This window comes from Malaya genurostris, chromosome 3, assembly GCF_030247185.1.
Source record: "Malaya genurostris strain Urasoe2022 chromosome 3, Malgen_1.1, whole genome shotgun sequence".
NCBI lineage: Eukaryota > Metazoa > Arthropoda > Insecta > Diptera > Culicidae > Malaya > Malaya genurostris.
Window position 1 is genome coordinate 269124003 of NC_080572.1, and position 13430 is coordinate 269137432.

The 13430-nt window shown below is 36.5% G+C and overlaps 1 protein-coding gene across 1 annotated transcript in view; it reads left to right on the forward strand.

Annotated features, from left to right (window-relative positions):
• Positions 1 to 10452, forward strand: part of LOC131439101 (putative sodium-coupled neutral amino acid transporter 11) — a 132244-nt gene extending 121792 nt beyond the window's left edge. Inside the window, exon 9 of the mRNA XM_058609714.1 lies at positions 35 to 10452. Coding sequence (XP_058465697.1) covers positions 35 to 319 — 285 coding nt within the window. The 3' untranslated portion in view covers positions 320 to 10452. The remainder of the gene's footprint in view (positions 1 to 34) is intronic.
• The last annotated feature ends 2978 nt before the right edge of the window (positions 10453 to 13430 follow it).

The following is a 13430-nucleotide window of genomic DNA, read 5'->3' on the forward strand; positions in this document are numbered from 1 at the left end:
ATTAATTGCCTATTTGTGTACCCATTTATCACAGGGTTTGCTTGCGGCAATACCACTCGCCTACGTTCTGCCGGGACTGGCCTACATCCAGCTGAGCCCACATTCTCTATTCAGTCAGGAGAAAATACCGGCCGCCGGGTTAGTTCTATTCGGTACAGTTGTCACCATTTCCGGCGCTGCACTGCTGATGCCAAATCTGATCGGCGACTGCAGAACCGGCATAATTATGGGCTACTGTCGGGAGGACGAATTGGCCGTCAACGGCACGGCAAGCCTGACGGGACTCACGACGACACCATGTACTACCGATAGGGCTTAAAGCGTTCCCCGGGTAGGATTGGAAAACCAACCAACTCGAGGAAGAATTGCGGTGTTAGTGCGATACGGTTCGGTATTGTCCGGATGGAACGGTTTGGACGGATAGAATTTCTATTGGTTTGAGTTGTTTAATGCGAAGGAATACCATTAGCAACGGGCCGTGTATACAATATCCGGATACGTACCCGTAATGATAAATGCGCGTTGGAATGGATTTGATTCGAAATTCATTTAAAATTTCATGCGTCCACAGAGAAAATCTAAATGTGAGTAATTTTATGAATAATGCCGTGAGGGAGTCATAAGACTGTGTATTGTCGTATAGCATATCGGGACAATCCTGCAGGCCAAATGAGAACTTAATTGGTTGACCACACATATGTAATAAGGATTTGCCGGGAAATTTTCGAGCTAACAAAACAGCATTTGAGATAAAACTTTATTTGTTTCTATTGGATAAATGTATCTGTTCTGAATCGATTCCGTGCGTAAAATGAACTGAAAAAATCTGATTTCACACGGTAATAGCATCAGTCACTAAGACGACAATCTGTTGAAACTTAGACATTATTCAATTCTTGACCCAGGCTCATTATCTCAAAGAAATTGTTAATTAGGACCATCGTTTTATCATTTCATACTTCAACGTACTTTAAATAAGTATATAAAAAAAATTGTGACTGATGTGAGGCGTATATGGATTAGAACGAAATCTGCTTACTGAGTTCCTATGAAACAAAATGCATTGAATACTTTCAACTCACACACAGAACAAAAACTATTACTTCTTTCTTTTATCATCTATCGCGCAAATATATTACTTATCGATATAGATCATTTGTTTCAACTGCAGGCAAACATTAGAATAACACATTTTCGACAGAAAAGATTGCTGGACTACTTTGAATTGTCAATGGTTCGATCGATTCGCTCAATAAGCTAAAATTAAGTTAACCGGATGTTGCTAGAGAACAAAAAACGTATTATTCGAAAAAAAAAATGTATTGATTTTTCGATCGAATATAGTCCGATCAAATCATACGATCGAAAAATCAATACACAAGAATTGTAGATAAAAGATGTCCAGACCTCTAGTCAATGATTTAGGCTGTTCGTACACGACAAAAATCCTGTTTTAATCCACCAGGAGGGTGCAATTTAGTCTTCTTCATAATCTAGTCTAGTTTAGAAACTTCAATAGTTAACGTTATTCGTTAAACTGATTTCAACAAGCTTAGGTTCGTTCCGGAGATATGATGATATAAGTGACGTTACCGACAAACGAGTTGTTTTTGCCTTTCTCATATAGAAAGGCTATACCAGAGAAGCCAGATCTGCAGATTAGTCTCTAAATTTGCAGATTTCGTACATAGTGCTGCAGACTTTCTTGGAAATCGAGTTTGTCGTAGACTTTTATCAAAATTTATAGACTTTTGAAATTGTTGCGACCTTTTTTTTTGCTCGCCAAATCAGTTTATCAGTTTAGCGTATCATACCTTATAAAGAAATGGCCGCCAGCAAGACATACTTGCTAGCTGCAGATTTTTTTTCGGATATACAGACTTTTCCAACCCTGTCTGAAGATATTTGAAATTTTTACCGCATCTCTGGGCTATACAATCACTGTGAAAACCGACTCTTGAACCGAGGCCCAGAGGACCAAATGTCATATACCGTTCGACTCAACTCGACGAACTGAACAAATTTCTGTGTATGTATGTGTCTGGGTGTATGTGACAAAAAATTTCACTCGATTTTTACAAACTCAAATTTAAATGAAAGGTCTTATGGTTCCATAAATCGCTATCGAATTTTATCTCGATCTGACTTCGGGTTACGGAATTACAGGGTGATATGCACCAAGAAAATGAAAAAAAAGTCACTCACTTTTCTCAGAGATGTCGTGACCGATTTTCACACACTAAAATTCAAACGTACGATCTTATGGTCCCATAGCTCGCTATTAAATTTTATCTTTATCCGACATCCGGTTTCGGAATTACATGGCAATATATGCAAATCTATGAGAAAATGCGCACTTAATTTGCTCGGAAATTTCTTAGTCGATTTTTACAAACTAAGATGCAATTAAAATGCCTTGAAATTCTCTAAAAGTCTCCAAATAGTTGTTTTATATCCGACTTTTGGTTTAGGTATTACAGTGCGATAAGTGAAAAATTTTCAATTTCATGAGGATTTTTCAAAATTGATGGCGAAATGAGGTGCAAACTTTTGGCAAATATTGTTAGTTAGTGAATACATAAATCTACTTTGGGACTTTGGGACTACTACTACTCCCCGGTTTGCGCTTTCGAACGCACCGGTAATAGTGAAGAAAAACTACAAAACCGGAACTCACTTCGATTTCTCAGTAACGGTTAAATCGATTTTCACAAATCATGATTCAAATTAAACCTCTTATCGTCTTAAAAATACTGTATAATTTAATCCAGAACCGACACCCGTTTCCGAAATTATAGGGCGATGAGTATCAATACTTTCAAATTGTCATATAAAATTATGCTAAATCGGTACGCATCGGTACGTGCCTGGCACACAGCGTACTTTACTCAATTTTGTATAGCGTGCAGGGTTGCCACATTTAAATCTATATTAACATAACTGTTTATGAATTGAAAAGGTGATGGTAGTTTATACCATCGAAAGTTTTTGATTTTATTCAAGTTTGTAAAAAAATTTTGACAGAATCTAGTAGTGATGTTTTTGAAAATATACGTAATAAGAAAAAGGCATCATTACACCACTAGGTTTTTTTTTTGATAATCACATCTGATCTGATTGGCTGCCTTCCTAAAATTGTAAGTAGAACCGTAATATGATCTTCTTAATGCCATCAGCGACTAAAACTCTGGCATCATCAATATGAGGAAAAGAGAAATATTACCTCTGTTCAGATTAGTTTCATCTTCTACAATAACTTTTTCAAAGCCTGCGGACAGTGGGTCACGTATGGATTTTGAATCGACCACGTGACTCCCTCAATTCCATTTGCGCCTGTGTGTGTTAGGACCCATGTTGAGTCGAATTGGTTTCCTTTCCCCTTCGCGAATAAAATAGCGGACGCATTGAAACTGACTTTGTCTCACAGTAAAATATGACATAACTTTTATCGCAACAACGTAAAGTGTGATTTTTATGCTGGTATCTTTTTGGCAACACTGTTTTTGGCCGAACACAAGTGAATCGTGTTTTGTGTCACTATCAAATTAGTTCAGTTTGGTTTATAATTCAATCAGGAATCCTCGTTTGGTCTATAATTTAATCATGAATAAGGTATGCTATTCCAAGCGTTTTAATTTTCAGCAATTCTTCAGTTAGAAAAAAAAGATACAACACGAGAGGTACACTAAATGTATCATTCTGAAAATCACAATCACAGAATATTCTCAACTTAATTTCAAAGACATTGTCAGGTGGTTTCTCCGATAATCATCACCGTTTCCAAGATAATTCAATTTGAAACGGGAAAATAGTAGAAAACTTTCGTCTTCAGCGCACTGTCCTCAGCCCGGTTTAGTTGAGAGGGACTCGCATAACAGAGCCAATGATTGAGTAGATCTGTTTGTTTGTCAGTAAAGTTATGGGACAAACGATTGACCAAGAAATCCATCAAAATCTTTACAAGCGGTTTCGAAGGACGGTCTTTGAATTGTTAAAAAAAATGGTATCAAATAGTTCAAATGTTCTATGACTAAAAAAAATACAAATCCAGTTGCCAAAAAAAACACTTTTTCATACGATTGTGAACACATTTGTCTGTGAGAGAGTACGATTATAACTTGTTTCGGCACAACAGAAAGATAAGAAAAAGAAAATCTTTCACATCTGCCGTTGCAGAACCATCAATCGAATCACGTCCAGTTATAATTACTGAGCAAAAAATTTTAATTCAGCTTTTCCAGCTGCAAACACTAAGGGAGAGTGTTCGGTTACCGGCACCCTTTTTTTGGCTCATAACTTCTGACTTAGTGCACATTATGCGGACTTCTATACATCAATCGAAAGCTAAAGTCCCTAGCTAACAACTGATTAAGAAACTAAGTTAATTCCATTGATTGAAAAAACTTTATTATCAATTAAGTAAATTGTTAAATTTTAACCATTTCAAAAAAGGTGTTCGGTTACCGGCACTCCAAGAAATTTCGGAAAAATAAAGGTAAAGAATAAAATTATTCAAAGCAAAACCGGAATTTATACTTTTCGGAAACGTTTTGGACAAAAGTCTTCATTGTCGGATGGTGACTTCGGCTTGGATCTCTTGGCCGATGATTTGGATGGTGGCACCTTTGGTGTTGATTTGGCCGGTCTTCCACTTTTTTTTCTTAGCCGGAGTATAATTTGAAACTATCAAAAATATATATTTGGGACAGAGATGGCATTTCACCAGAGTGATACAAGCTAGAGTCAGATTTTTACCACACCGAGGATGCAAAAAACGAAGCACCGCACAAAGAGGAAAGCGCACTTCTTCTCAGTGTCGAATAGACAGCATTTGAGTGTGCGCTTGTGGTTAAAGCAGCTGGCGCGAGTGAAACACATTCTCTTCGCATGAATCGCTCACACGCGCTCTCGTCTAAATACACCCAAGTGACCACTGGCGCGTGATGGTGAGCGAACACTTCTGTGAACTTCAATTAATAGAGAGTAGATCTGGCCTTGCTATGAAAAATTTGCAAGGAAAACCGAAAATTTTACGATAAATTGTATTATTTTGCTGATTTTGCGTGTCCACGCTTCATCTACGAAAACCATACAGCAGAGTGCTCACCGGCGTGTACACCTCTGTGAAAGTATCTGCATCCACCTCAGAGAATTTATTAGCTAATGCTCTAGCACTTTGGTGCGATTCAGTGGAAGAGGTAAAAGGAAATAAACAAACGCACTCATGATGCGTGCACACTTTACACAACAGTGGTGTATAAATGTGAAAGAGAAGAGCTCTCGTTGAAGTTGTCAGTGCGAGGGGAGAAATTTTGCTTGCTCTTCGTCACACAGAGGAGATAGACATCTCTGATTTGGGATATGATGTTCCAAATCTAAACTAAACATCTTAAGTTCTGTTTTACACAGCGTAATGTTTTCATCTTTGTTCTAGTTTTGTATCAAATGCTGAAATATTTGAAACAAATTTAATCTGCATCTTATTGTTCCAATGAACATGTTCTAGTTGGAGATGTAAAATATATATTTGAACTGCGATTCGAATGGTCAGGCTCTTCTCGATTTATGGTACACACGTAGTACAAAATATTTAAATGTGATCGAATCTGACATTATTCGCCTAAAATGGAGTAACTTCTGTGACTTTATCGGTTTATATGACATTTCGTTGAAGTCCTCTAAATCGATATTTAATGTATTTGAATCAATACTCTAAAATTCAATGTTGTAGTAATCCAGTATTTTTTTAGTTTAATAGAAGTTCTTTCCTTGCGGTCAATAGTCTATAAATTAGTTATTATTTCGCATAAAAATCTCAGTTGTTTGTTAAGTTCAGTCGCAATATTCGAGCGAAATCGCGTCAAACAAACCAAAACATACCAAAGAATAGTCAAACAGCATGGATAGATAAAAAAAAATACGTCCTTCATTTATTGCGCTGACCTTTAACGCATTTAAAATTTACTTTTTTGTTCTGAAACAATGCACACTGTATCAACCCGGACTACATTGTCTCAAAAAAAACAGAGCTCAAATCGCAAAGTAAGTTGAATGTGGTCCAACAATGAGAATTAAACTTTCCACTTGATGTTTCGACGATTACTGACGTTGTAAGGAAAAATAGACGGATTTCAAAAATTTACTCTAAAACAGTAACTTATCAAAGAATGGTATCCAGTTAATTAAGCAAATATCAAAATCTGAAGTGAAATAACTATTTACCTTAGCAACTACCGATGAAACATACACATGGAATTATAGTTAATTTTCTTACTCAAAGATAGTAAAGTCTTTCATTTTCCCAATCTGGGACCAATTAGTGTGCATTCTTTGGAACTAAAAAAACAAGACATCACCTGTAATCAAATCGATCCACTAGATGACTTTACTGCTTCATATTCATTAACTGAAGAGTATGTGTAGATTGAGTTGACGATTTGTAATTAATTCAAACAATCAAAGGCTTAAGTACCTGCTAATCTTCTAAGTACAGTATGTTTAACTATCAGCGAATTTCTTGTAACGGTGTCTTTCCTTTCCAAACAAACTACTAATCAAATGATAAACTTGTTTAGGGAAAATCAAAATCAAATGATTTAATATTTCTACAAATAATTTTATGCATGTTCCACCAGCAAAAAGGGTGTCATAAAAAATTGTCTTTCAAACTAATTAATAAAACGTAGTATTATACGACAAGTTCCATTTTGGAATAGAATTGTAATCGACGTAAGCATTTTTAGCCGTACGGCAGTTTGCCACATGCAAGTAATTCACCGTCGCACGAAAAAAAAACTATTAAGGGAACAGTAAAAACTATATATCATATCGACGCAAGGTAAGCAAAGGCTTCGGATGAGTCTTACCACTGAATACTAATACCAAATCAAATACGAAAGATTTTAAGAGCAGACATTAGTAACTAAAAGATAATATATATATTGGGAAAATAAATAAATTCAAATCTATTGAATACAGAGTATTTAAGAAAACAAAGCACTGATTTCGTACTGCACCAAAGCCTAGATGTAGTTGTAACTGGTAACAGCAAAAGAATTAGTAGATAATCGCCTGAATGTAGGCGCCCCATCACGATATAAATTCATCGAAAATCATTGGGTTCATAATGTTATAACAAGCTTTGGGATTGATATTCAGTCAGATACAGAATTTCTTTTGAAACATGTGGTTCAAAAACCCGAAGTCAGTAAAATGATATGTTACATCAATTTCAGATAGGAACCTATTTAGGATACCTAAATCCTACTAAGTAAGTAATGTCGCAGACAAACGATCTGTTAATCGAAGCAAAGATAAAGAGATGGCTTTAAAATGGTTACGTATTGTTACAACTATACACACACGAAGCAGAGTAAGATACCGTAGCGTTAAATAAAGATATAGCAATGATATTTTAGAATAACTCTTGATATTTGTCGAAATAGTGAATATATTGCATTTCTGTATAGCTATAAATATATATTTTGGACAGAACGTTAGGATATCAAAGTATTTATTTAAAACATTCACTAAATGAAAGAAGATGGCAATGATTAATGGCAACTACTGTAATAGAGTGAAACAGAAATAAATATGTGAACTCTGTCCCTCTGCCGTGGCGCACATTTCCCGGAATACAGCCCAAAACTGCCGAATGCCCTTTGTTGAGTCAGAAGTGACATTTTAGCATTAGCTCTGAAGCCGTGCGCTACTATTTTATTAATGCCCAGTTTACCATGCTTCTTTGTAGCAACCTATTCTTAAAACAGTATCCAGTCCCTTCTGCATTCAGGGGAGGAATATCTATTCGATACAGTGATGCTACTAAAAATCGGTAAATCCTCTGCATATTCACGTACATCTAAAAAAGGATGAGTATGTAAATCATATGACTCATTGACGGGTTTTTTAAGGAGGTTTGTTTTTTATTGTCTGAAAGTTGTTTTGACAGTGCAAAGTGACGTCTCTACTCAGTATTGTCTGGCAAATCAACATGAATACCACATGGGCTGAAAAGTTCCGGGTCTAACAAAGACAACACGATTTTCTGGTTCAAATTTGACTTTATCCATCAACGTAATCTACATCAAGAGCAACGCAATCATTCCAGCTACACTCTCACATTACAATACCACTTTTGTAGAACGATTTATCTTTTACCTCAGAATAGGCCTCAGTTTCAGCGATAACCCTTTTTATTCGTGCGAAATTTCTTACTGGCGAGCATTTTTTTCAGGTCTGTGAACAGCCAGTAGTCGCTGGGAGCCAAATCTGGCGAATATGGCGGATGTGGAAGCAATTAAAGGTTCAATTCATGTAGTCAGAATCATCAACACGTTCTTGTTTTTGGCCAACAGTGAGCAAACGCGGCACCCATTTTGAACAGAGCTTTATCATAGCCAAATGCTCATGCAATATAATGCCTACACGTTCTTTTGATATCCTTACGATGTCAGCTAACTCATGCAACTTCACTTTTCGAGAAATTTTTTCTTGTTGATGTCTTCTGCAAAGTTGTAGAGGGTTATTGACGTGGTCTTATGTGAATAAACGACCTTGTTCCAGCACGCGTGTAAAGACAAATAGAAAAATAACTTTTTACTGGAGGCAGATAGAGAGTTTTCGTCTTCGACAATATTATAGCCATTGCAATTTCTGGTAACTTTGCTGAAGAAAACATTTCGTTAACTATAACCGTTAACTCATTATTCGGTAATATTACTAAAAGGTTTTAAAAAATCAGTTTTTTCGTTCTAAATTTTTTCACCTTAAGGCCATCGTCCAAGTACTATGCGCGCGGGTGGTTTTAGGAAATTTTCGATGGAAATTTTGAAAAATTTGACAAAACCAAAAACATACAGACCAGCTCATGCCTACGAGTTATCTTCACCAATCTATTCAAATGTAGGTTCATATCGGTAGCTGTTAATTGGAGAACTCTGAGATACACTGGAACCTCAATTGAAGCGCATAGTCAGGGGCGCGGAAATTTTATATAACATAGCGTAATTTCGATTCTCAGCCATTCAAGAATTTCAGGTCTTAAGATCCACACGAACGATCAACAGCTCATGTGTAATTTTTCACTGTTGTTCATAGTCATGGAGCTACATATTAGTAGATCTTAAAGCTTGGACTACAGTTAATTTTCAGATAAACTAGTATATTTACAATAGGCCTATTAATTGCATGTGATATTATGAGTACGAACCGTGGACAAGTTAAAGAAACTCCAGATAGTATTTGGATAACCTAGAAGATTATCAACAGTCACGTACCCAGAGGGGGGCCCGAGGGGCCCGGGCCCCTCCCGAAATCAAAAACAGATATATAATTATTTAGAAGGCCTGAGGCATGTGTTGCAGAAATAACAAGCCAGTAAACGTAAACAAATGTAATACAATAATAGATCCAGTGGAAAAGTTTAAAGTGTCTGTTAACCCGTAAGAGGCACACCAAAAATTAGGTACATAAGCAGTCTTCAGTAACATTATTTTTTACCTTGGGCCCCTCCCGAAACGAAATCCTGGGTACGGGCCTGATTATCAACAAGTCCATGATTTACATGGACCATGTACTAGAATTTGATTAGTTCCTCCGTCAATTTCGGTATGCTTATTTTCGGGTTATTTCGTATTTTGCGGACTATAAGCCGTTCATCAACTTCCGATAGGATCCATTTGCTTCCCCTTCCTGCCTTGTTCTACAGAGTTTCCTTATATTTCCAGTTATCAACGATATTTTGTACAATAGAATGCAATCGTCCGACGAATTCTTCCTATTTTTCCCAAAGAAATGATCAATAAAACCGACGTTTAAACGAGCTGGTGTTTTTGTTGTATACTCTATCACTTACACGCGAAACGAGCTCATAATAAATCGTGCCGGTTTTGGTGTACGATCAATTTCGTTAGAATAATATTAGCATGTAATTCCCTATTAATCGATTATTTCCAACAACAAAATACTTTCAATCCAAGTTTTCGATCAATTGTGCTTCAAAACAATTTTCATGTCAAAATCAATTGAAAATAAATACAGAATTGGCTAGATACTGTTTGAAACTGCAATAAAATGTAGCATCTTACGTGTGTACGATCAATTTTGTGAGTAAATGTATTGAGATTCAAATCAACAATGCGTCTAACTCTGTGTACATTATGTTTGAATGTGAACCAGATGCAATTACATTCGCTTCGGTTAACAACGAGGTGCACAGTTTCGAGTATGCCAGCCTTAAATACAAAATCACTGTGGGGGACGATGCCATCCTCTGCAAGGTAGTGATCATTACGTTCGAGAAAATACGTTGCAGTACGGAGAAATTCATTGCGAGTGTTACGTATCCGACTGCATAAGGCAATTCAATCTTATGTAATATCTTATCAGGGCGGAAGGCATCCTTGTAAATCGCTGGTTACCTATGAGAATCAGCTGTTTACATGTCAGTTTTGTGAACAACCTGCACACTACGGTAAACCTTGCACAAAAACTGCGAAAATGACATCTTCAATCAAAAATAAGGACAACCGTTCAGCAACGGTAATTAATGAACCCAGTACTCTTGTTCCAAAAACGCTGTTACCTTCGAATCAACTAGCAACTGCAGTCAATGTACAGCAAAGCGCATCTACAGCAACTAGCAACGAGCACAATACTGCGAGCAAAAGCGGAAACCACTCACAACAAAACGTTTGGCAACAACGCCGACGATGCAGCAATGGGTTACAAGATGAGCCCCGAACAAAGTGCCCCTCAATCTCTGCTAGATAGAAATGGAAGCTTTTTTTCCCCGAGAAAAAGGGTGACAACGAGATCCTATATAAATTAAATAAAAAATCGGCTCTATCGGCCACCAAAATGTGGAACGCAAACAGGTCTGAGTAAAAATGTCTATTAAATAAAAAACATCTAGGTGGAACTCGAGGACGTGAACCTTGACCATAGACAAATGTCAGATTCCGCACAATATAAAAATAGTAGACCATCAAGCAGAATTTTAAGAACACGCTAAATATAGTTGTCAGTAGAGATGAACAAAACCGTTTGTTTTAAAGAATCGCTCAAGTTCAACCAAAGGAACTAGTTCTGTTGAAGCGTTGAAAAAAATATGAGAGCCATAAATTATATTTTGTAGTAAATAATTTCAATAATAGTGAATAATTTTTGGCATTCCCGAGTTGGCGGTTCAATGCATAGGACGCTGATCTTACAAGCCAGTTGTCGTATGTTCGAGCCACGACCTGGAAGGATTCTTAGTGTCAGTAGGATCCATAGTACTATCCATGCAATGATTCTGTACACTAAGAATCGGCTGCGAAGTCTGTTGAAACAGAAAGGCCAAATTCCACAAAAGGAATGTAATGCCAGGACTTTGCTTTTTTGGCATATATTTGAACCAATTCTCTTTTGTGTACTTTTTTGAAGTTCGCGAATGTGTGGAACTTTTACCATATTATTTAAACCTGCGATTGTTCTTATGTGTACATTCTCACAAACATTTCGATTACTTCCTTTTCCATTGCATAGGATTGGGAACTATCATTCTTCAATCAAGAACTACAGTTCACTCATTATTCTAGAAGAACTAGAGTTCTCTTGAACCGTTCGCGAACGAATTGCCCAGCTCTAGTTGTCAGTGCGATGCACTTCAAGCCAAAATGACGTTCTGCGGCTAGGAAAGAAGAATGTGCAAAACACATTTAAGAAATTTTCATTCGGAAATTCGTGTAGAAATCCTAATGAATTCCGAATAAATTCCAACTCCAGTGCAACCACCGATTTCGGATGAATTACGCCTACAACCGGTTGATTCGGAAATCTGTCGCAATTGAGTGCGAAGATGCGGACTGAGTTGTCAATCCGTTTTCTTATTATTTTTTCCCGATTTTATACATTTTCGTGCTGATTTTCAGTTTATTTTTAAATAAAAACATTTAACTGAATATATAAATTTAAATCTTCAAGTTTTTCGAATATACAGAATAACAAACTATTAAATAACCAGTTAACTTAGAATTCCAGCATAAACTATTGAAATTCACTGGGTTTTAACAAAAAGGCCTACCTTAGTCAGCATCATCCATTCCTTTAGCTGGAGTGTGAAATGGCGTAAGTCGCATAACTTTTACACTAACACATTCATTAAATGAGTGAATATTTAATTACATTTATAATGTCACTGTCAATCGGGTTGGTCGAGCACCCAACTCTGGCGAAAATTCTAATCGATTTTTTGATTTCGACCAAGCACTGAAAAATCATGCAGTCGAGTGAGAATTCGCTACTCATTCCGTCATTTCGATAATTAGGTTTCGCACGAACATAACATAATCTCACAAAAATGAACTAAATGAATCAATTTTGACAGCTATCAGTGGTTTGTTTATGTGTTCATTGCGTTCATTTTAATTTGACTTCGTGTTAATTGAATTTTTGAATCGTGACGTCACGAATGAGCAAAAATTCATCCTTGGCAGTTCAGCGGTACTGTTTACAAACAAGCTTAAACAAAAATCGAAGAACACATTTCAAACAATCATCTTTACACTTTGCAACTAGTTACTTTTCTTTAATAAATCTCAAAAACAAACCGTATTAAATCGTGAGCAAATGTTTTAATGCTTTGTTTAGGCGATATGGACCGTAAATGCTCTCATCCAATTTGTCAACAGACAAACATAAAAATCTCTGTTTACAAACAGTACTGCTGAACTGTCAAAATGTGTTCATCCGATTAGGTTTTGCACGAACATGACATAACCTCACAAAAGTGAACAAAATGAATCAATTTTGACACCTATCAGTGGTTTGTTTATGTGTTCATTGCGTTCATTCTAATTTGAATACGTGTTAATAAATATGTAAACAAACCACTGATAGCTGTCAAAAGGTGAACTTGATTCATCGGCAGTTCATTGGTAGTTTATTCGAGTGGTCATCGTGCAAAACCTAATTGAGGTTAGCAGTGACGGTAAAAAACCTAATTAGGTTTTGCACGATGACGACACAAATGAACTGCCGATGAATCAAGTTCATCTTTGATAGTTGCCGTGCACTTGTTTTGTTAAAAGTTAAAAATGTATGTGTTTTCAGCATGAAGGAGCGATCTATGTACGAATCTGTTTGGTGTGAGGCGACTTGCAATTTTTACATTCGAACGATGAACCTCTGATGAACTTTTAAACTGTAAACAAACTGTAAACACGTCGATTGTCAAAAAAAAAAGTTCATTCTGTTAATTTTGTGAGGTTATGGCATGTTCGTGCAAAACCTAATAGATACGTAAATAAACCACTGATAGCTGTCAAAAGATGAACTTGATTCATCGGCAGTTCATTGGTAGTTCATTCAAGTGGTCATCGTGCAAAACCTAATGTGGGTAGCCTCAATCGGATGAACAAATTTTGACAATTCAGCAGTACTGTTTG